At 40.0% G+C, this 25,176-nt stretch overlaps 1 protein-coding gene across 8 annotated transcripts in view; it reads right to left on the bottom strand.

Annotated features, from left to right (window-relative positions):
• Positions 1 to 25,176, bottom strand: part of Myo5a (myosin VA) — a 167,654-nt gene that overhangs the window by 112,082 nt on the left and 30,396 nt on the right. For 6 of the 8 annotated variants that reach the window (XR_015626373.1, XM_087560520.1, XM_087560521.1 and 3 more), the window contains 3 exon segments: positions 11,167 to 11,277; positions 6,677 to 6,848; positions 4,726 to 4,870 (listed from right to left, as the gene is read on the bottom strand). Coding sequence is in view for 5 of the 8 variants with exons in the window: in XM_087560520.1 (XP_087416646.1) it covers positions 4,726 to 4,870; positions 6,677 to 6,848; positions 11,167 to 11,277 (428 nt within the window). In the remaining 3 variants the exon portion in view is untranslated. 8 annotated transcript variants of the gene reach the window in all.

Here is a 25,176-nt window from a genome sequence, read left to right as displayed (position 1 = left end):
ACCAACCAAAGAACATACACAGCCTGGACCTAGGCCTCTCTGCACATATGTAACAGATGTGCAGCTTGGTCTTCCTGTGGGTCCTGAACAACTGGAACAGGGGCTGCCCCAAAATCTGTTGACTGTATGTGGGATATGTTCTTCTAGCTGGGCTGACTTGTTTTGCTTCAGTGGGAAAGGATGCACCTTGCCTCACAGAGACTTGATGTGCCAGGGTCAAGGGAGTTCCCAACCCTCTCAGAGGAGAAGGGGAGGGGAAATGGGGGAAGATGAGTAACCTGGAGGGAACAGTGAGTGGGATGTAAAGTGAATAAGTAAAAGAAAGGAAGGAAGGAAGGAAGGAAGGAAGGAAGGAAGGAAGGAAGGGAACGAGATGTCAGCATTCACCTCCCCTTGTTTCCTGACTGCTGATGCACAGTAGATGGCTGCCTAGAGTTTCTTCGACTGTGACTCCCTGCCACGTAGGTCTATACCTTAAACTCACGTAGTGAGCCAAACTAATCTCTTCCTGCCTTGAGCTGCTTTTGTCGTGTACCTTGCTATAACAATGACACACGTATCTGATACAGGGAGGGAAGATTTAGACACAACCTTTGGAGCCATTTTATACTCAAACTATAATACAGGGCATACACGCAATACACACACATGGTAGCAAACCTGACTTAGGATACACTGACTGAAAGTCACAATGCATCTGTATGATCAGCCTTATAAGGCAGCATGCATTGCACCAAGCCTGTTATATAAGTAGGATACTTGGCACCACATGGTAGCTGAGTCACAGTTGTTAACAGGAGAGATTTCATCATCCACAAGAGTCATTTTACACGTAGCCAATGAACCTCAGGACACTAGAGCATTCAGAAACCACATAACTAAATAAGAAAGGATGTCTAAGACAGGTCTGGTAAAAAATAAAGTCAGAAGTAATAAAACCAGATGACACACCTAGATGGCTGAAAGGAGACTGCAGAGATGATGCCTCACAATGATGAAGGGAAGAGCTTGAATCAGAGTCTACGTAATATTTTTCAAAATGTTTCTGTACTTATTAGCCAATATAATTTAATGACTGGAAGAACAGGGACACTCTTCCTCTTTGCAGAAAACACCAGAAGAGTTAGTCTGCTTAAGGTTGGCGACTAGTATGTCAAGAGAGTGGGTTGTTAGAGCATATGCCCCTAATTTGAGGGGTTCGGGGAGGTGTGGAGTAGGCTCCTTCTGCTCTGCTATGTCCCCCCTTTGCATACATGCTCTGTCCTTCACCAGGAAGAAGAAAAGGTTCATGTACTAATCTAATCAAGCATAAAGATAACGAATACATTTCACAGACACTGTAAGGTCCAAACGGAGCACTTGGGAAACTTCCATCTCACAGCTGACGAAAGTGAAATCTGTGGCAATCTTGAGTTTTAAGTTCTAGGATTATTGGGAGAGATGCAATTAGTACACATAGTATTTTTTTAAAACTATACACAGTACTAACTGTTATTTTTTAAATCAAAGCTGTAAGAAAAACTTAGGAACATTGCTTTGTGACAAAAAACACAAAGGGCAGGAAATACACAAAATTAAGATAATACCACACCACATGGCTATAAGGAAACAAAACTAAATGTGATGGTTTAATGAAAATGATATTGTGATTTTGGTAAAGGAAAACAGTCAGGGAGCCAGTGAGATGGCTCAGCAGGTAGTCGCTTGCCTTGGAACTAAGCCTGATGAACTGAAGTCCATACATGAGATTGAGATGATGGAGAGAGACTTGACTCCCATATGCTTTCCTGTGTGTGTGTGTGTGTGTGTGTGTGTGTGTGTGTGTGTGTGTGTGTGTGTACGCACTTATGCATGTGAGACACACACACACATACACAGTGAAAAAAATAAGTCAGGTTTAACATGAGAAAGGACAACTAAGAATGTAAGAAGAGGAATACAAGAGAAAAAAATGAACCCCAAACTCCTTTTTTTTTTGCCTTTTCTCCTCTAGAAGTCAACAGGCCCATTAAATGTAAGAGGGTATAGTATTCCACGAGGGCACTGTTCTCTAAGGAACATGTTTAGAACAGAGATGAGGCACAGTCACTTCTAACTAAAATTGGGCTATCATGATGGCCCAACAGTAAAGCCACTTGCCACTAGGCTCATTTCTGGCCTCTTCAAGCACTGCATCAATTTGGTGCGCATTCATATATGCAAGTAAAATACTCATGCACATAAAATAAGTCAATGAACCAAGATGTAAGCCCATCTCTTTACCCCTAGCCCCCACCACGTGTACATAACCTGCTCTTCCTATAAGCTCTTCATCTCTAAAAAGGAAACTGCCAACCTTCTATGTCTCAGAACAAATCCTGTGGTCATCCTCACTCAAATCACTGAATAGCCTCCTACCTCATTGTCAGAGTCTACACTTGCTTGCTTGTTCTGTTCTGTTACCGTGAAGTTACTGTGATAGTATTTCAAACTTGTAGAACCTACACACACAGTAAAATGAATTCCTGCTTATGCATTGCTCACATCCAGGTGTTGCCTACTTGCTCTCTTTCTCAATTTCTCCCATTCTAGTATTTTCTGCAACATTTGAGTATAGGTTGTAAGCATGTATACTTCCACAACCTTAGCAATGTTTGCTCAGTAGAGCTTTGTTCTTATTTATTTATAGTGGCCAAAATCAGGAAATCTAATATTCCTATAATAACACTACCAGTTTAATTAATAATCCTATTGATAGGTAATAAGCATAAACGTCATTTACTTTTATTCTTTACCAGGCTTTGTTTGTGGGGTGGAACTTTGTCTCGTTTGCTGCTGCATTGCGTCAGCACAGTGCCTGGTTTTGGGACTGTCATTACAAAGTTCCTGCCAATAATGATAAGTTGTATCTTCCCTAAAGATAAGGGGGTTCTGTAGGAGCAGTGGGGATGAGAAACTGCAAGACTCACACCTGGGAAAGCTGGCATGTTTATTTGGTAAGGGTAAAATAAGTAAGGAAGGATTCTGCAGCAGATCCCTGGCTAAACCAAAGCAGACACACTCTGCTTGGTGACTGTAGCAGGTTTTGTGGGCGCAGACTTATTAATATGTGGCAAATGTTCTAACTAACTGAAGCATATTTCAAGCTATCTACAAAAGAAAACTAGGCAAAGGGGAAAACAAACCTAACAAGTTTTGGTCAGGAAATGACGCCAACTGACTCACGGGGATACCATGTGGGATAGGGACAGTGTCAGGAAGCCCACTGAGTGTCCTGACATTTGAGGGTTGCTACAACAATGATGAAAACCCATGCTTTCAGATTTAAGAACAGTACTGAGGCTGAGAATGTGCTTACCACACACGAGGCTTTTGCTTTGATCCCTTGAGCCAAAGAAAGTATTTCTGAGAATTGTAAAATTCTTTAAGTACTACAAAAACTTTCAGAGATCAATTTTAGAGTCTAGCAGTCCCTGGGATTCCTTTGCTGATTAGTGGGTCTCAGGCTGTGCTGAGTGGTGCCAGCATTGCACTGCAATGCTCTGAAACTAGAAGAAGCAAGTGCTGGTAGATACTATCCAGCTTAGAGGAAAATGTATTGACAGATGGAATTTTCTAAACATTAGGCTTTAAAATTTGGATATTCATTATATTTTATAGTAATAAAATACAATAAATATATAATATAGCATATTATATACTGCTAATTCACTTATAATTAATTTTATACTTAATATACTAATATTTTACTGTCGACTAACTGAATTTGAAAGATGATCTTCCTATTGATGGACCTTAGAAAAATTATAGAACTTCTCTAAGTCTCAGTTTTACCAACTGCAATAAAGTTTATAACAATACAAACTCAAAACGTTGTAAAGATAAATTTTGTTAATAAACCAAAAGTAGCTAATCAATACCTTGTGGGGAGACAGCTCATGGTTAACTCTGGCTCTTATTACAAGTACTATTATTATTAAAATGGTATAATGATTTCTATGGGTTTTTTTCACTGAAATAATTATAAAATTCTATCACGCTCTGGACCAAAAATGTACACTGGCTACAAAAGAGAAAATAAAAGCCTCTATAGTATCAGTTTCTTTTCTATTTATAAACTGTTTTGAGGATTTCCCACATCATATTATGCCAAGTTCCTCCTTGTAAGCTTAAGAAACTAGTTTTCTTTCCAGTGTTCTCGCCCTTTCACATTACGTGATATCATTTATTATTTAGAGCATACGTTTATCTTGAAAGTGCTTTATTTCCCATTCTCTGCCCTCAGACTGTTAGGCTCTGTGGGCGATATGAGACACACTCTGCAGACTTATGCACACATAACCGATGTCCTGTCTTAGATTTTTTAATTGCTATCATACAGATTACTTTTCCAGGTCATAGTTCTTTTAGTTTGTCTGTCACTTTGCAAAGTGACATTAGGGAAGTCACTTATTACTGTACAACTAAACTTTGACTCTCTCGTCTATAAAACACAACACCTGTCCTTGCTTAGTCACAGAAACATGATGGTTTCCAAAGGCAATTTTAAAACAAACAATACAATCCATTTATAAATGTGAGATTTAATATTTAATTGAATAGTCCAGACAATCTGAGACCAATTGGTCAAAGATATGTGCAATTATTTACAAGTTCTTATTCTCTTTAGATTATCTATGACACAGCAAAGAATCCATTATCTTATCTAACAAGAGCCATGAAATGACAATGCAAGTTCCTACCAACCTTGCCATTTGTTTATAGGCCTCTTCAGCTACTGCAAAGATGTGAGGGTCCATGTCACCCATGTTCTGGCCACTGTATGCATTAATGATATCTTCTCCATAGATAGGCAGCTGCTCATAGGGATTTATAGCTACCAGGACTATCCCTGGGGGAGGAGGGCAAGAGAGAAAATGCAATCAGTGATCTCCTAATGGGCACATTAGGCTTGGTAAAGTAAGGCAGCAACTGCTCAAAGATCAAAATATACTAGTCTTAGGTAGTCTAAATCATCTGGACCAGATGGTTTAAAATAATGTCACTTAGACAGGGTGGAGCTCAGAAGCAGAACACCTGTCAATCATCTGTGAAGCTCTGGGTTTGATCTCCATGTGGCAAAAAAGAAACAGTTTTAAATAATTTAAATATTTTCATACTTAGTAAAAAAGGGGGGTTGAAGAGAAGGCTCGGGGGTAGGAGCGCTTGCTGATCTCGCAGAGAATGTGAGTTCAGTTCCCAGCACCCATGTCAGGCCACTCACAACTGCCTGGAACTACAGCTCTGAGGAACCAGACCATCTTCTAGTGTTTGTGAGTACCCACAGGCATGGAATACACCTCCCCAATAAAAATAAAAAATTCCAAAGCTCATTTATAAAAATTTATCCAATGAAATAATCAGAGATTCATCTGAAGGATTTTCTTTTAGAAAGCTATCACACTGGGAGTCACACAGCAAACAGAAACAAACAAGATACATACTAAAATCTTTGTGATTCTACTTAAGCCGTTATGCCACATTACAAAATACATGCTTTTGAAGAATATTACATGTCAGAGTAGAGACAGATGGAGGATCAGAAGCTCAAGGTCATTCTCAGCTACACAATGAGTTTCAGACAGTCTGGGTTACAGGAGACACTGGTCTCAAAAGAAAAAACACATCACAGAAAAACATGGCATGTACAAATTAATAAATAGGTTGAGGGTATGAAAAAATGGCTCAACGGTTAAGAGCACTGCTCTAGCAGAGGACCAGGTTTGGTCCCCAGCATCACACAGTGATTCATAACCATCTGAAACTCCAGAGTTCTCTTCTGACCTCTACAGGCACCTGGCACACTACACGTGTGGTGTACACACATACATGCAGCCAAATACTTACACACATAAAATACATTTAAAAGTATAAGTTGAAGAAAATAAGAAAAATATTTAAATAATAAGGAAAAGAAATGTTATCAAGACAGATACATTAGATATAAATTCTTCTGAGAGGAGAAAGTGTCTGTATCTGTTTAAACAGACAAGAGTGAAGACATGACACACAACACGGGTCAGCAAGCCGACAAACACATGGGAGTGAATGACCGTCTGGACCTCAGCAGAGTCGCCATTAGTAGGAGAGAGAGGATCATGAGAGAAAAGGAGCCAGAGAGCTGAGAGGAAATCAGTAAGAACAAAATAGAACAGGGAAAAACAAAGACAGATGGGGCTGGGAGAAGGTCCACAGCCACACGCCCAGGCTCCAGGAATGGGGCTGCTGGCAGCTCACACTGCAGGAGGGAGACAGACACCAGGAGGTGTCAGTCCTGGGTGTCCAAGTTACTGAGAAGAAAGGTAGCACTAACCTTGCACCTGCACCAAATCCCAGTCCTTCAACATCTACACTTCATAGAGCAGACTTTCACAAAAAAAAGAGAACTAGCAACTTCAGCACTAAACCTGAAATGACTTGGAAGGGAGAATCCCAAAGAGGGACCTGTTCTTTAAATGTTGAGCAAAATTATGTATATTCACAAATGACTGTGTTTGACAAGAAATGTAGCCAGCTAGTGAATACTGATAAATCTTTCTGATAACTTAGAAGGGATCTTTGCATGTTTGAGAAATTCAGTGACAGTTGGCTTTCCCTGTGTGCATTTCAGTGACTACAGCCATCAAAGGAAAGCTTACAGCTCAACGGCAAAGCTCACCACAATACGTATAAATGAGTTTGGAGTCGATGAAGCGGACGCGGAGATTGTGCAGCACAGCAGGCTCGTGAAGGTAGCTGAGGGCTGTGAGGTCATTTTCTCCAACAAGTATGTCAGGGTTCCGTAGGTGAGGGAGCTCGCTGGTCTTTGGATCTAGACGGTATTCCAAATCCTGAGGACAGAGATGTAACATCTGTTTTGGTAATGACTAATATGAAACAGACCTATACACTTGATTATGTCCTATTTCTGATTTGACTCTTGGCTTTAGAATGGATTTATTTCCTGTTGTTTCCATTATCAGAAAAACTGTTAAAAATGGCAAACAAGAAAGGATGGCTTCTTTTTCATCAGAGTAAATCCACATAAATAATTTAAGATGTTATATTCATATTTAATTATGTATATGCATGTGTGTACTGTGTGTGGGTACAAGATGAAATTGACAAGAGAGGACACTGGATTCCCTGGACTTGGAATTACCGGTATAAGTTGTCAAATGCAGATGCAGGGAACCAATCTCTTAACCTCTGGAAGAACAATACACACTCTTAATTACTGAGTCATCTTTCTAGCCCCAATGTAAATAATTTTCGTTAATACAGTTGAAGAAGTCAGAGCCTTGAGATTTCTACCTAGGAAACATTAGCCATTAGATGAGTTTTCGCCCCCTCTTCATTTCATGTATGGGAAGTGATAGTATGAAACAATTAAGAACTTAGTCCTAGAGTCAGAATAGCCTAGGTTCAACCCCCAATGCTGGCACTTAACTCCTATGTGCTTTGTGTACATTATTTAAATTAAAGCAATAATTTCTAAGATGGTGCAACAAAAATATCTCCAAGTTGTAAAAATGTAAAGAGGCGATGCTGGGCACGCCCTAAGTCTCTGCGGTTTCTCACCCCCCGAGCCCCAGGACATTATATTTTACATTGTGTGTACATATTTGGTAACAAGAATTCATTTAGACTTTAGTGAGGTGACTGGCCCCAAACACTGAGAAGTAGCATGTGGGCTGCTGTGATGGCTCAGGAGATAAAGGCTTTTGTAGCCTAAAGGATGACCTAAGTTTGATCCTATGCAATGAAAAGAAAGAATCAATTCCTTAAGTTGTCCTCTGACCTCCACACATGCATCATGGCAAGCATGCACACAAGCACACTAAACGGCATGACACATTTAAGAAGTACTATGCATTATAAAGTTATATGTATATAGGGCTTTTTACAATACCAATTATGGAAGCTGCCACACCAGCATAAATTAAGGATAAATAGCATAGGACAAGTGAAAGAGGAAAAGGTAAGTTCAATTACAACAGAACATGCTAGTTTATTACTATTAAAGATGTACAGAGAGGTCAAATATTCAAATCAAGTATGAATGGATGACCACACAGAGAGGCAAGATACTCTGTGCCTTTTCCTTCTGTTTGCTTCTCAAGGGACAATGCCCTTAATACACAAGTACCTGTTTCCTTACTGTTCCAATCTGAGGGCTTTAAATTCCCCTTACCGCATTCTGTTTGCCTGCCTACCTACAGTGGAACATTTAGAGTCAGGAACCCCATTTGCCCTTCTGTTTATCTCCAAACGGTGTGACGAATGGACTGCTAGCAGGCCCTGAAGGAGGAGGGCTTTAGAAATGCTCATGATCGTCATGTTTGATTGATAATACAACTCACCGTATGACTCCAGAACAGCAAAAGGGCGTCCCAGAACGTTCTGAGACTTCATGGGAGGATGGGGCAGTTACGTGTCAGTGTGAGGAGAATATGGAACTGGGAGTAGAGAAAACACTAAGAAGGCAAGGGTCATCTAAAAATATGAAACTTTTCTTTTGGAATGGATAGAACTGCTTCTCTGAAATGGTTGGTCATGATTAAGTAAATGCATACTTCTAATACTGCAAAGACTGCGCTTTTAAAATTTCATTCTAGGACCTAAAATCCTTTATTCCCTTAAAAAGGAAAATGGCTGATTACAGGGAGACTTTCTCTATTTTCTCATCTGTATCCTATTCTTAGAATCGATCCTCTTCCTCCTCTTCTTCCTCCTTCCGTTTCTCCTCCTCCTCTTTTTTTTTTTTATAAACAGAATCTCATGTATCCCAGGATGGCCATATCTAGTTCAAGATAACTTAAACTCTTGATTCTCTACTCTACTTCCCAAGTGCTGGGATTGCAGTGTGCGTGACTATACCAGGCTGACTTCCGTTAGTTACACTGATTTCAGGAAAGTCTATCTGATGCTTCTGAGCTTTGGTTTCCTTATTTGGTGAACAGTAAAATTATCACCTACAACCCATAAAACTGTCATAAAGCTGTGAACTGACGTTAAAAAATATAGCCCAGGGCAGAAGAGATGGCTCAGTGATTTAGACAACTCTGGTTCAATTCCCATGGCAACTCACAGCTATCTGTATCTCCAGGATCTGACACCCTCACACCATGAACATAATGCAGGTGAACACCAATGTACACGAAATCAAAATTAATTACTTAAAATAATAAATTATTATTAAAAAATAAAGCTCAACAGGGCTAGCATAGTATCTAATATGAAGCAGATGAATTATAAATGTTGGGTGTATTAATTCTTTAGTTTAACATTGAAGATTTATGGTATTTTGTCATAGCAACAGAAAAGCAATTAATACAGAAGTTGATACCAGAAAGCAGGTTGTCACTGTAAAGAACCTGACCATGTGGGGTTTTTAGAGAAATATGGAAGACTTTGGAACTTTGTACTAGAAAAGTGGCTGAATGCTGTGAGGGGAGCTTAATGGGTTGTTCTCGATAGTAATGCTGTTTCTCAGAGCAAAGCAGTAGGCAGCTGTCCTTGGTGCTCTCTGCTCAGTTCTCATCTCCAAGTCCCTGCCTTGCATTCCTCCCTCGGCTTCCCTTGACACTGCAATGTAAGCTGTAAGCTAAAATAATAGCTGCTCTCCCCAGATCATTTTCAGTCATGGCATTCATGACAGCAATGGGAAAGCACACTAGGTGGAAATCTTGAAGCTCCTGGAGCTGTCCAACTCTATTTCCTAATTATTTAAAATTATACGTATTTAAATCCAGCTTCCCTGGTGGGGGCGGCAGCAGCATGCACACTTGCAAACATGCTCATGCCATAGTGTATGGTGGAGGCCAGAGGACAACTTTCAGAAATCAGTTTTCTCCTTCTAGCATACAGAGTCTAAGGATTGAGCTCAGGTCTTTAGGTTTTGTGGCAGGCATCTTTTATGTTGAGGCATCTCACCAGTTCTTGCTCTGTTTTTTTAAAATGATACCCAAGCTGGCCTCAAACTTGAAATCTTCCTGCTCAAGATCACACATGCCAGGAATGAGACATCATATCTGGCTTAGACTGAAAGTTATTTTAAATTTTCATTTTTCCACAATTATACACACAAACATAATTTGATCATATTCCTCCTCCTATTACTGTCTCTTATTTCCTCCATCTTCCAATAAATCCTTCTTCTTCCCAAGAAGCCCCTCCCACTTTCATGCCTTTGGGAGGATATCCCTCTGTATCTAATTAGTGTTGCCTGCATGAGCATGGGTTGAGGGTTATCTACTCAAGGAAGAGCAACTTGCAGTGGCTACTGCAGAAGAATATGGCTCCCCATCCCCAGTAACCATTTACTATTGTAATTCTTCAGGGAGGGCTTTATAACCACTCCTCCATGCATGATGAAATATTTATGGGCCACCTAGTCCTGTGTAGGCAGTCACTGCTGTTGTAAGTTCAAGGTGCAATAGCTGTCGTGTCAAGAAAGCAGCATTTCAGAGCAACTCTACATCCACCCCGACAACCTCCAGCTCTTATGTTCTTTCTGTGTCCTCTTCTGCAATGTCCTTTGGGCCTTAGAGAGGGCAATAGAGATGTCCCATTTAGCCCTCAACACTGGGACTATAAATTCTTCAAAGAAAATTAATGTTACAAAGTTTTGTTTAAGGAAAGTGTGGCATGCCCTGCCAACCTGTCTAGCGGACAGGTTAAAAGTTGCAGGACAAAGGTGAGTTCACTCATGCGAAATGCAGTCAGTCAGAGAAAGAGCTGCTGTAAGCCTTTCTGCTGACTAGCAAGATACTTCACATGTATTAGCTTCTTAGTAAATATTTTTCAAATAATTAACTTTCAGCAAAATATCAAATCTTAGACTGGTATTAGTTAATATGAAATAAGTGCAACACTGTCCTAAACATAAATATGAATACAACCATATCTTTAGTATTAAAATTAGATGGTAAGGCAAACTTCATAATAAATGTGTATGGTAACATGATTGTGTTTTAAAGCACATACTGTTCTCATGAGCCTCTCTGTAGGGTAGAAAAATTACCATTTTTATCAAAATAGTAAAAAGAGTATTAAATTAATTTAAAATTTATGTTATAATTGACATTAATCAAATTATAGTAAAATTCTATCTTTTACTCCCCTTCACTTTAGGCTAAATACAAGGAATGAAGGTGAAGCTCCTACCTTCCCTTCCTCAAGGTGAAGCAGGAGCACCTTATCTCCAGGTTTATAGTCCTTGAGCAACTCAGCTGATTTCCACACTTCCTCAGGATCAGGTATCCAAACCCGGGCAAACTAGGAGACAAAAAGCAAAAAAATGTAAGCTAATAAATCAAATACTTAATAATCACATACAAAACATACCATATCATAATTTTACCTATAATTAATTTACTGAACTGTCATCTTGGACCAGGCCTGGCAGTGCTTGTCTATAACCCCAGCCCTGGAGGGAAAGGGCGAGAATTCAAGTCAATCTCAGCTGCAGTGAGTGAGCAGGCGGCCAGCCTGGGGTCCTGTACCAAAGCAACACAACAGCAGCAAGAGCAGCAAGAGCAGCAACTACAGCAACACAAGGACTCTGGGCTATAAGACATTTTCTTTTCTTTTTGTTTGTTTGTTTGAGACAGCATCTTATTGCATAGTCCAGGGTGGCCTTGACCTCATGGTCCTCCTGCTTAGGCCTCCTGTGTGATTACAGGTATACACCAGGGCTGCAAGACACTTAACTTTTAAAATTAGAATAGAAAAGTAGGTTAGCCCCAGTACCACTACCACTCCCAAATTACATAAATATATGCTCTGAAAAAAAATAACTAAAATTAAAACCTGACTTTGCTTTATATAGTAAATGTAATTTGGGGTAAAAATTTACATATAACATCTATTTTCAAAGTTCTCAGGTGGTAATTTGACAGCACAGCCATCTCTTTATGGTTGTATTTGCAACTGAAATCTTTCATGTGGTTTCATCATCTGCAAAGCCTTGGTGACTTCTCAGATAGCTTTCAGGAAACATTCTGGTGGAGAGGTGGGAAATAGCTAGTAGCCTAATGCCATAGATGATCTGTAGACTACATTCCTAAACTTTTCTTCAAAAACAGTTTTGTTGCTAATTTTAAAAGTTGAAGAAAACTGTTATTTAAATGTTTGAACACATTATTTTATGAAGATTAATGGAAAATGGTATTTGACTAGCAATACATTTAGCTCAAGTAGCCTCAGGACCATGAGAATACAAAGAATACAAAGTCCTAAAACTATAATCTCAACTAGTTCTCTGGAACTAAGCCGGATAAGGAGTTTTGAGAAACAGTAAAAAATATAATAATATGCATGAATCTTACTAACACCACAGCAAAGCCACATGCAATGTCTGTTTGGACTCTCCAAGAAGGAATCTCCCTTTAAACTTCAAAAACAGGGCTGGCAAATGATGTAGTAGGTAAGGAGCTTACCATTAAGCCAGAAGATGTGAGTTCAATACTTGGAACCCACATGGTAGAACGAAGGAAATGATTCCTCCAAGTAGCCCTGACTTCCATCTGGCATGAGTTTCCTCTGACCTCCAATACACACATGCGTGCATGCATGTACACACATACACACACACACACACACACACACACACACACACACACACACACACAGAGTAAAAAAATTAAGTGAGTCTTAGGTTCTAATGTTTGGTCCCATTAATAGATAATATTGTAGGAGAAGCTAGATCTATTTGGAGACATACTGATATGCACCAGACTAAATCTTGCCTCTGACATACACTTATATTCTCATTTAATGTAAAATCACCTGCAGATCAATTCTCCCCCCCCTTTGTCTCCTTCATATTCTCTCTCTCTTTCTCTCTCTCCCTCTCTCTATCTTGCCTGCCTGCCTGCCTGCCTGCCTGTGACCATTGAACACTAGGCAAACACTATCACTGAGTTACAGCCTTAGCCTCCCAAACACCTTTTAAGAAGGTTCTAAGATGGCCTTAACTTGCTATACAGACCAGGCAGACGCTGCTCTTATGAGACCCCTCTGCTGCAGTTATCCAAACATCTAGAACTACAGGTATGGATCACCATGTTCTCAGCTAGACTTGAACTGTGTATGTGTGCACACACATGTGCATATGTGTAAGTGTGTGTGTAAATCAAGGGGTGATGTTAGGTCTCTTCCTCTATTGCTTTCCATCTTTTTGTTGGTCTCTAGCTGATCCAGGAGCTCAACAATTCATCAAAAATAAATGACCATTGAGCTCCAGGGATCTATCTGCTTGTCTCTGCCTCTCTAGTGCTAGGATTACAGGCATGTCCTAAAGATTTTAATGTAGGTGCTAGAGATTGGAATTCGGGTCCTTATGTTTGAATGACAAGCACTTTATTAATTAAGCCATTTCCCTGACCCTAGGTTTTATAGTTAGTAGTGAGCAACGTGTAAGCTATTTGAGCTCTGACTTGAAATGACATCTGGATTTAGGTGTGCACCATGCAGAACTCCATGCAGAGCTACTTCCGGAACTGTGATGTGATGATATTCTAAGGACTGGCCACGAAAAGTTCTGCAAACCTGTACCAACAATGCTACCTGCTGCAAGAGAGATGTTAAAGATTTAGAGGTAGGGGAAAGAGAATTAAAAGGTAGTGGGTGAATGAAAGCAAAGATCTGAGACTCAAAAGAACTTAAAGGAAGTGCTCGAGCAGTAAAATACTTCAGCCCCTCCCTGAACAAGACATTACATTAACCTTGATACTGACAGGTTTCTAAACCTTCCTTTTGGGACACTGCTATGACATAATAGAGCGATGTCTTATGATTGACGTTTGGAAAGCTGGGTATGTGTAGTAGCACACTTGGGGAACCTAAGGACTTGAGAGGCCAGACCGATGCGAGTTTAAGTCACTTTGGGCTACATAGTGAATTTCAGGCTAGTGAGAACATCAGCATAAAATTCTTTAGAAGCCTTAAAAAAGAAAGGAAGGAAGGAAAGAAGGAAGGAGGGACAACAACAAGAACAATGCCCCAGTATACTCTGTACAGATTAAAACTCATCCAATTGTTTTGTTTTTCTTTTATCATTAAAAAAAATCATAAAAACTTTTAATGTGAACAATTAGCTAAAGAGTGCTGAAATATTTTTAGTAGGACAGAGTATGATTTTAGAACTATATTATACTAATTATTCATTTGTTTGTTCATTTATTTAATGTGAGTACATTGTCACTCTCTTCAGACACACTAGAAGAGGACATCAGATCTCAAATAGATACTTGTGAGACACCATGTGGTTGCTGGGAATTGAACTCAGGACCTCTGGAAGAGCAGTCAGTGCTCTTAACCACTGAGCCATCTCTCCAGCCTTATACTATACCATATTATACTATATTATATTATATTGTATTATGTTATATTATTAGATTCTAATCTAGCCACCATAGCTGTTATTTCTGACAACTATAAAAGACTACAGTAACAACAGTCTCCCTGTTTTAAGAATTATACACACAGAAACTCTGTTAAAATACAGTAAAAATATTAACAATGTATCAGTACAGGTACAATTGTTAATGTTTTTACACAGGAAGTGATTTCTTTCTTTTTTTTTAAAGTTTTCATCTTTAATTAAATGACTTTGAAAATAACATATATTTCCATGACACCAGTACTACAGTCTTTGGAGTCACAGCAAGATACACAGAATTACATCCGTAATTACTATGAATGCCAAAGGAAGTGATTTCTAATGTCATATATCAAATGTTTTTACTGAAATTTGTTTCATAACTTTTTCTCTGGCACATGGTCTATAAACTGAAAAATATAATTAAAATCACTAATTCAACAGGCATTTCTATGAAACTGTTCTGTGGTAGCTGAAAGAAAACGTCCCCCAGAGGCTCATGTTTGAATACTTAGTTCCCAGTTGGTGGAACTGTTTGGGAAGGGTTAGGTGTGATCTTGTTAGAAAAAGTGCTTCACGGGGTTGGGGATTTAGCTCAGCGGTAGAGCGCTTGCCTAGCGAGCTCAAGGCCCTGGGTTCGGTCCCCAGCTCCGGAAAAAAAAAAAAAGAAAAGAAAAAAAAAGGGGGGGGTTGGGGATTTAGCTCAGTGGTAGAGCGCTTGCCTAGGAAGCACAAGGCCCTGGGTTCGGTCCCCAGCTCCGAAAAAAAAAAAAAAAAAAAAAAAAAAGAAAAAGTGCTTCACTAGGGGTGAACTTTAGAGTTTCAAAAGATTTGCGCCTTTCCCAGTATGCTCTTGCTCTCACTGCAGTGTGCTTGTGGATCATGATATGAGCTCTTGGGTTGGAAAAATGTCTTAGCAGTTAAGAGCACTGGCTGGTCTTCTAGAGGACCCATGTTCAATTCCCAGCAGCCACATGGTGGCTCACAACCATCTGTAATGGGATCTGATGTCCTTTTCTGGTGTGTCTGAAGACAGCCACAGTAAATTCATATACTCTGTGTGTGTGTGTGTGTGTGTGTGTATGTGTATAAATATATATATATATATGTATGTATATATGTATATGAGTATGAGTTGCTGTTCCAGGCACCTTCTACCATGCCTTCACTTCTCCATCATAGACTCTAACTAACCCTCTGGAACCCAATTAAACTTTTTCCTTTATAAATTGCTTGGTCATGGTGCTTTAATATATTCTCCATCTCTTACTTTACAAAGTTAATATTTGTAATTTTCTCTGAAATGGTCTACTAGTTCTGGAAAGAAAAAACATACATATGTGATATTCAGTCTTGAAATGACCTAATACCTTCTTAACTGATGAAAACAGGAAATTTAAACCAACCAAGTAAGCCTGTAGAGGAATGAGTAGCCTCGCCCTACTAGGAGATTTTAAAGAAATACCTTTGTGTCAGCAACTCAGATATCCACAGTGCTTTGCAATGAGTACTTGCCAAAAGCTGTACTTCCCAGAGCATGGCATTAACACACTCAGACCAGTAGATGGAGGCTAACGCCCTCACCTACATCTGAAGTAAAATATTTATGTTTCTCTGATAACCAACTTCTCTCATCTTACTACTACAGCTTAAGAAATTATCCAAGGAGGAAAAGAAACAGCTATGAATCCTGAATGCTCTTCCTTATGCTTCTTCTCCATATCAGTTAGAACCAAACTGTCATCCTAACATAACATGCCTCTGTTACTATTCACACTACCTTCTACTCCTTCCCCAGGACCCAATGCAAATGCAATGAAAACTCAAAGGATCAGAATTAAACTCGTCCAGTTACATCCCCCATATGGCTCAAAGGAAACAAGACAAAAAGATTACAGAGAAAAGTCCAATACAGCACAGTAGTGAGAACCCAGCAGCCATTAGAAACAGGGCAGACGCCTGCTGTGGATCAATCTAACTTCAACATTAGAGTATTTACTCCTTCAGCAACATCTTCCATGTCACCTTGATGGCTGACCAAGCTCTTTGAGTCAATTGATAGACAACACATGTTGATTTTATTTAAGATCAAAGACATGAGATGAGAGGGCTGGGATGAGAGGCAGGAAACTCAAGAGTTCTCTTTGGAGCCACATTAGGGAGTAAGGCCACAAAGCATGTTTGAGATGGAACATAAGTTAAGTACTCAAAGTAGAGAGATTCCTAATGTGCTGAGCAAGAAAGTAAACAATGATAGGAACTGGTAGGAGAGGAAAAACAAGGGTTTGGGATTTGAGATACAAACGATGAATAAAGCAAAAACAACAATTAAAAAGTCCACAATTCTGTAGAAGATGAAGGATCAGAACATGCTTTCAATGAGTCAAATTAAAATATAGACATGGATGGTTTGATTCAGTAGTAGAGTTCTTGCCTAGCATGCATTAACACCCTGGGTTCAATCCCCAGCACTGGAAAATAAACAAATAATTAAAAACATAGAAAATATGAACACAGCAGAACTGTGATAATTGGATTCACTTGAACTTAAATAAGAACTAAGGTTGAAGTGAGAAATGAGATTAGAAATAAAATGAAAGGCTAAACTTTGTAATTCACAAAATCAGAAAAATATTAGCACTGATTTAAGTTGCATAATATAGTTTGCAGGAAAAGAAAAGTTATTTCTAATTTTCACAATACAACTTAATTGACCTGTGGACCTGTCTGGCAGTGATGAGGTAATTCTGGCAGTCTAATGCAAGTGCACTGGAAAGGCAGGTTCCAGGGACATGCTTGCTCCAGTATGCACCCTAGAGGGGCAGTAGACCATGCTACCTTATGCAGCATAACCCTTGCACCTTCTAGGGAAGCACATCTCTCTCTGCTTAATAAGGAAGCACCAGTCATCTTTTTGTTTCCTGTCACAATGACAGTACTGAAGAGATCTTTGATTAGTGCAAATGACTCACTGAAGTTGTGCTAACTTGCATTTTGTTAATCAAGGAAGCCTGAAAAGTAGGAACACCAAAAGCAGCTGTGTTTCTGATGCCTCAGACATTCGGGAACAAAACCTACACCATTAGCAAGAACCAGCCAATCCCTGAAACCCAACAAATCTGACCCACATGATCTTCTCTTTCCCCCTAAATTCTTTCACATGCTACTCAATTCACACAGTATGTGAGCATCTTCCTACATTCCACATCAAATCATCAGCATCTGATTTTCATTGGTGTATTTATCTGTTGTGAATATTCACAAAATGATTTTGTACCATTTAAAAAAATTGTGTGTGTGTGTCCCTCTGAGCCATGAGCTGAAGACAGAAATCATCACTAGTGCCCACTCCTCTGAACCTGACAAATTAATGACATTCTACGTGACTCTTCATAATTATGGAATGTCTGAGATGAAACATTCAGGAGCTGTTATTTTAAAATGTACACTGTGGGCTTTCCAAAGTAAAGGGGAAAATATTTAAAAAAAAAAAACCCAAAACTAGGAAATCTTGAAAATTGTCACACTTAGTAATTGTATATATAATTTAAAAACATTATGAGATATCTCATACATACAAGAAAAGATAAATGCATGTTAAACAAAAGACTGATACAATGAACTGTCATACAGCTATCACTCCGGCTCAGAAAAAGAGTAGCAGTAATTGCACTGAACCCCTCAACAGAATAGCTTTAGCAACCCCGCCCCGCTGTTTCATTCCACTGTGTCACGTCAGAGTCTGGGTTGGCTGTACCCTGAAGGGCCATGCTGGGTCACATGTCTGTGCCTTTACTTCAGCTCTTTCCTCCATTTGGATCGCTGTTCCTCTATTTCCAGTCAGTAGAAACACCATTTACCCTTCTTCAGTGCCTTTCCTTACCTGTCACTTGGCACTTCATTCTCAGTGTCTCCTGTATCTCATACAGCCTTCAACTAGGCTTCTTCCTCCACTGCTTGATGACTTATCCCAATCTAGAGACATCTCCTTGAAAGGAAGTATGTCTTTTTCACCTCTATCTCTCTGGAATTTTACACAAGGCCTGCCCTTAATAATCTTCATGAGCTCTGGTCATAGAGCCATCACACCTGGGTAGAAATGGTGATAAACTAAATAGCAACACAGCTCTAACAAAAATTATTACCGATCTGCCAAGGAATGAAGCTATAATTGTTGAGCATTTTGTGTGCTCAGGCATTTTACATGACTAACTTTACCCAAATTATTACAATAATCCCATTATTAACCCATTTTAACATATACTGAGACAGAGCTTAAATATGGTAAAAAAATTAGTTTTTAAATGTGTCTATGTTAAAAGGTATACAAACTTTCCCTCCAGATGTACTTCTTGTTTAAAAGGGAGATCAATTTCTTCTTCCCAAATTATGCTTACTAGTATTATAACTGAAACAGTCACTAATGTGATCCATGTGCCCAGGTGTATTTTAGGACTATTTCACCTAAGACAATGTGTCAAAACCACACCCATCCGCCTGACATCCTTCCTGCAGTGCTGGCTGGCTAGGACCTCAGGGTGAGGCTCTGTCATGGAGCAAGAAACAGCACAGTGAGAAGATAGCTGACATTAAGGACTAAAACTTAACAAACCAATAATTTCTGATCCATGAACTTCTCTAAATAAACAAAATGATGGGGTTGATTTAAGATTTTTCGCAGTTCTTGAAATTATTTTGCTTGTACAATAAAATGTGCATAGTGTAAAAGTCAAGCTCTCAGGATTATGTTAGGTAGGGCCATCCAATTGTGTGGGTGATACTTTCAGGTTCTTGTGGTGCCCTAGTAAACCAGCTACTAGGTTTGACCCTAAACCAACCCTAGTTCAGAGATCCATCAAGCAGGAGAACCTGGTGATATGGCAAGTATCTGTCTTTATCTAAACTATTGCCAATAAAGTACCTACCCCCAAAACATGTAAATGAGTTGAATCTTAGCAGGGGATGTAGCTAGCTTGACAGAGCACGTGTATAACATGCAGGAAGCCCAGGCTTGAACCAAAAGCACCCATAAATGGGGCACATTAGTAACAGGAGCATTGGCGGAGGGAAGAATGCACAAGTGCAAGGTCATCCTCCACTACACAGTGAGTTTGAGGCCAGTCAGCCTGTGCTACATGTGACCCTGTCTTACACACACACACACACACACACACACACACACACACACACACACAGACACACACACACCAAAATTCAATTCAACTTCTTATAAGCATTACAATTGTGTTTTTTTTAATTTATGAGAAAAACAAAAACTAGAGAATTAATGGAGAGTTTTTTAAATCAAGGTAGGAAAAGTTATATGATTTTTGTTTCTCTAGAATTTTAGTGTTTGATGGGAAAGATTTGGAATGAATATTTTTAGGCACTGAGGTTCTTTAATATTCTTGTAAAGATTGTTTTTGGAACTATATCTCACTTTGTAAGAACACCTTTAATATACATACCAAGAAAAATTATTCTTTCTATCTACAATTAGTCAGTGGTATTTAAAGATAAATTACAAAATTCTAAATGAATATATTAATCAACAGTAGGACTAAATTCACAAATAAAGGAATCGTGCTGTCATCACAAAGCTTTGATGACAGCGAAAGTTCTGAATGGACTAAAGTTTTACAAAATGTTTCATGATTGTTATTAAAGAAGTCCCCTGTTCAACAAAAAAGCCTGAGTTAGTCCAAAAGTCATTCAACAAACAACAGAATCATGTTCAAATCCAGGATTAGCTCAGTCTTCCCAATGCTTAGGATACAACAGGGACAATCTCAATGAACACAGCCACCCAGTTAAGAAAAGAAATCACATCTTCCTATCATTTTATACCTGGCTGGTAGCTTAAAGAAAGGTATAAAATGTAGGTCATGTAACATATGTATATGCCTCAACACAGAGCTGTTCCCTTGATGTAGTCTATCATCATATAAAAGAATTAGAAATGAAAGAAGTCGTGGGCAGTTTTTTAAATGTTTTAAATAAAATATTCTGTATGTTGAATTTTAAGGAATAGTGGAGTTTAACTACACATATAAGGGACAATGTGCTTAAGAGACTTGAAATAGTCCCTGTAAATAACAGGCAGGCACTGGCTGTAGTTCCCTTCTGTGTATAACAAGTAGCTACCTGTTCCCAGCGTTGAGGGCAGACGCTCCTAGGCTTAGATCAGTGTTACTAAGCTCAGAGCATGTTCCAGGTCTTCCGTGACAATACTTAGGACACACGACCAGGCAGTAAGCACTAGCTACTCTGATTAATAATAATAGTATATGCTGGGTAGTGGCAGCTCATGCCCTTAATCCCTGCACTCAAGAGGCAGAGGCAGATGGATCTCTGTGAGTTTGAGGCCAGCCTGGTATACAGAGTGAGTTCTAAGACAGCCAGGAATATACAGATAAACCCTGTCTCAAGAAAAACAGAACACTCTTTCTCTCCTCCAGCTGAGCAAGATGCCCAAAGGAAAGAAGGCCAAGGGGAAGAAGGTGGCCCCGGACCCCGCGTGGTCAAGAAACAAGAGGCCAAAAAAGGTGATCAGTCCTTTGTTTGAGAAAAGGCTTAAGAACTTCGGCATTGGTCAGGACATCCAGCCCAAAATAGATCTCACACGATTTGTTAAATGGCCCCGCTACATCAGGCTGCAACAGCAAAGAGCCATCCTCTATAAGTACCTCCTGCCATCAACCAGTTCACCCAGGCCCTGAACAGGCAGACAGCGACTCAGCTGCTTAAGCTCACCCACAAGTACAGGCCAGAGACAAAGCAGGAGAAAAAGCAAAGGCTGCTGGCCCATGCTGAGAAGAAAGCTGCTGGCAAAGGGGACGTCCCAACTAAGAGACCGCCTGTCCTCCAAGCAGAGGTCAATACAGTCACCATCTCAGTGGAGAACAAGAAGGCTCAGCTGGTGGTGACTGCCCATGATGTAGACCCCACTGAGCTGGTGGTTTTCCTGCCTGCCCTATGTCGAAAGATGGGGATGCCCTACTGCATCACCAAGGGAAAGGCCAGGCTGGGACGCCTGGTCCACAGGAAGACGTGCACCACTGTTGCCTTCACACAGGTGAACTCGGAAGACAAGGGTGCTCTGGCTAAGCTGGTGAAGCTGTTAGGACCAATTATAATGACAAATATGATGAGATCTGCCGCCACTGGGGAGGCAACGTCCTGGGTCTAAGTCTGTGGCTCGCATTGCCAAGCTGGAAAAGGCAAAGGCTAAAGAACTCACCACTAAACTGGGTTAAATGTACACTAAGTTTTCTGTACATAAATATAATTGCAAAATTAAGAAAAAACAGACCAGTATGCTGTTTAGACTGCATTATTCTTGTTCTTATATAGTTGTTCTTATATATCCTACCCACTTCCAGCTTAAATTTCTCTCTAGCTCAGACCTTTTCAACTAAACTCCCGACTCCATCTCAGAAAACTACCACCTCTCCACTTGTGTCAGAAGCATCTTAACTAGTGCAGCAAGTGTACAGACCTCCCATCTCCATGTCCTTCCTGTGGTAAGTAACAGCAGGGATAACAGAAGAGCACCTCTACCAGCAAGTTACTTGCTCTTGGAGGAAACTGGTCCTGAGTATTGTCCTCACTTTGCCTCTCGGCAATCAAGTTGTAGTGGTGATATTATCTAAGCTCGCTTGCACCTCCATTCAGTACTCTAGTCCTAACCACTATCTCCCCATACGGGGAAAAACTGTCTGTCCATCAGGCTTTCTCTCCCCTTTTCTGTTCAACAGCCAAACTGACCTATTTGAAATGGAAAAATCTGACTGTCTCACCCTTGCTTAAAACCATGTATTACAATATATTTACATATGTCCCTAGAGTCTTCTGTTTTAAAGAAGCAGCCTCATCACGTGACATTTCTTGCTCACCCACTGCTTAGCTCACTTCTGTCAGCTCAACCAAAGACACTCTGCATTGAGTTCATTTAGCTGTTTGAACTCCCACACAGCCTCAAGCTCTGAGACTTTTCTCTCAAGCTTGACCTTGCTCCGAAGCCTCTGGTTTGAGTTCTGACTGGTTTCTGTCCTCAAGTTATTTAGGATCCTTCCATGACTTCTATACCTAAATTAAACTCCACAGTTATATCACATCACCCTTTACTTCACTGTCAACACCAGGAAGTCAGAAACTGAAAATCTATTTTTGCTCAAAACTGAGATGCGGAACTATAATAGGTGCTACTGTGTCAAGGAATGTTCTTTTTAGCAAACCAGAAGGAACTATAAATCAGAAGATGCATGCCCAGTGTGAAAACATAATGTACACTTGAGAGTTGAGTGGATGGAGCAGCCAGAGATGTGTGTATCCCTTGTTTCTCTCTTCTGTTGCCGTTGACGCTGAGATCAGGCCTCACAATCCTAGGCTGACTTCAAACCTGCTCTGCGGCTGAGGATGACCTCGAGCTTCTGTTCCTCCTGCCTGCACTTCCCAGTCTGTGAGTTTATAGGTGTATGCCACCATGCACACTTTATGCAATGGTAGAGAGCAAATTCAGAGTTTCATGCATGCTCTGCAAGTGCTCTACCAACTTAGCCACACCCCTTTCCATCCTTTAAACTTCTGTTTAACTTACAGCACTCTATTTTATCTGTTTAACTTACAGCACTCTATTTTATCTGTTTAACTTACAGCACTCTATTTTATCTGTTTAACTTACAGCACTCTATTTTATCTGTTTAACTTACAGCACTCTATTTTGTTTATTTGTTTAACTTACAACACTCTATTTTGTTTATTTGTTTAACTTACAGCATTCTATTTTGTTTGTTTAACTTACAGCATTCTATTTTTGTTTATTTGTTTAACTTACAGCATTCTATTTTGTTTATTTTTACACTTAGAGCCAATTTTAAGGCAGAATTTTACAACAAAACAAAACAAAATCCCCTCATTTAAAAAATTTGATTTAAGTGTTATGACTCCCAGAAAGTCTTGGCCATCAAGGTAGGACCTCCTAAGTACGTCTTCTAAAATACCTGGTTTTTATCTTTATGCTATCTTTTCACAGGTCCCTCTGACTAGACCACAATCTCCTTAGGACAGTGTATCTTTATCTTTTGGCATCAAGCCCACGCCTGACCCACTGCTTAGCACAGTAAATGCATAGGAGATATCTACTAAGTGAGTTGCCTCATGAATTGAGGAATCTCAGAACTTACACAGAATGCCATGTAAAATAGAAAGTCACTAAAGAAGTCATAGAGATGAACTTAATAATAATGTAGCTGTTGAGTAGAAGCATAATTAAAAACAGCAACCCAGATGGCCATGCCTAGAAAAACAAAGCTGGCAGCCCAAATGAAACATGTCATAATAGGAGCTTTCCTTGAAGATGAGCAGAACACATGTAAACACAAAAAGCCTCCAAGTTAGTGAAATCCACTCATACCTGTGGGGCCTGGGGGTCTGGGGGCCTGGAGCAAGAGGGCAGTTGAGGCATGTCCAAACCAGAGAAATCTCATCCTGAGTTTGGCAGGAGTAGGATTCCTACACCCAGTCCCCTGCCCTTGCATGTCCTGGCACAGGTAGCTTTACAACCTCCACCTCTGACACCTTAGGTAGTCACAAAGCCTGTGGCCAGGTTACAGGTTAAACTTCCTCTCTCCTTATGAGGACTCGTCCAGCAGCACCTGGAATTCCTCTTTATGCAAACAAGGCTCCCCAGCACCCTGCCCTGGACCAATGATGTACACCCACCCCATATCCTCTACTCACCCCTCCCCAAAGGCTTAAGCAGCCTTTGTCCCCTGTCCCCAATTAAACAAGCTGCTCAATGAAGCCTGCCTTCCAAGAAGTCTGACTGTCCATACCCTCTGGCTTTTCCCATCTCAATTTCCCTCTCAGGCAACCTGTCTAATCAACGATCATGCCTTTAAGGAAGGGAAAGCAGAGTGGGAACAACAATACTTATATGTTTCTCTGCCCATTACTTGGGCTTACATAAACTTGTTTATTTTATGAGACAGGAACTTAGGTACCCAATGGTGGCCTTGAACTTGCTGTGTAGTCAAGAATGATCTTGAACTATGGTTTCTCATGCCCTGTGTCCCAAGTACTGGTACTATGGGCATGCATCAAAACATCTAGCTTAGGCAGACTTTTAAAGTTTTGTTTTTATTTTATGTATATGGGGTTTTGTGTGTGTGTATGTGCATCATGTACATGTTGTGCCCACAAAGGCCAAAAGACACCAGCACTGGATCCTCTAGAACTAGAGTTATAGACAGTTGTGAGCTGCTATGCAGGTGCTGGGGATTAAACCTGGGTCCTCTGGTAGAGCAGCCAATGTTCTTAACAACTGAGCCATCTCTCTAGCCCTTTAAGTAGACTTGATCGATAAAATCCCCATAAAAACTACTGGGACAAAACCCTGACTTCTACTTTGTAGCACTGCTCTTTTAGTTGCATATATAACAAATTAGGCTATAATGTAAGACTGAGTGTCCATGAGATATATTGAAAGCACAACTAGATACATCTTAGTCCCAAAAAAGTAGCTGCACCCTGTAAGACTAAAGGAAGAAGAAGGGACACAGAAGTAGTGTTAGACCCAAGCCCACTGCTGGCCATGTCTGCATCCTGATGATGTTAATACAGTTGCTTTAAAACTAAGGAGCAGAAGCAGTTTAATAAAAAAGTTAAAAAATTCTGACTCAGCGACTGACAAATCTGGAGTGTATTTTGCGTCCCCAAACTGTGACAGTCCTTACGTGTTAAAAGGAGTGATTTAACAGATAAAGATACCTGAGCAGAGAAAGATGAGTGCA

The sequence above is a fragment of the Rattus norvegicus genome, chromosome 8, assembly GCF_021556685.1.
Source record: "Rattus norvegicus strain SHRSP/BbbUtx chromosome 8, alternate assembly SHRSP_T2T, whole genome shotgun sequence".
Lineage (NCBI taxonomy): Eukaryota > Metazoa > Chordata > Mammalia > Rodentia > Muridae > Rattus > Rattus norvegicus.
This window is presented reverse-complemented; position numbering and strand designations above follow the sequence as displayed.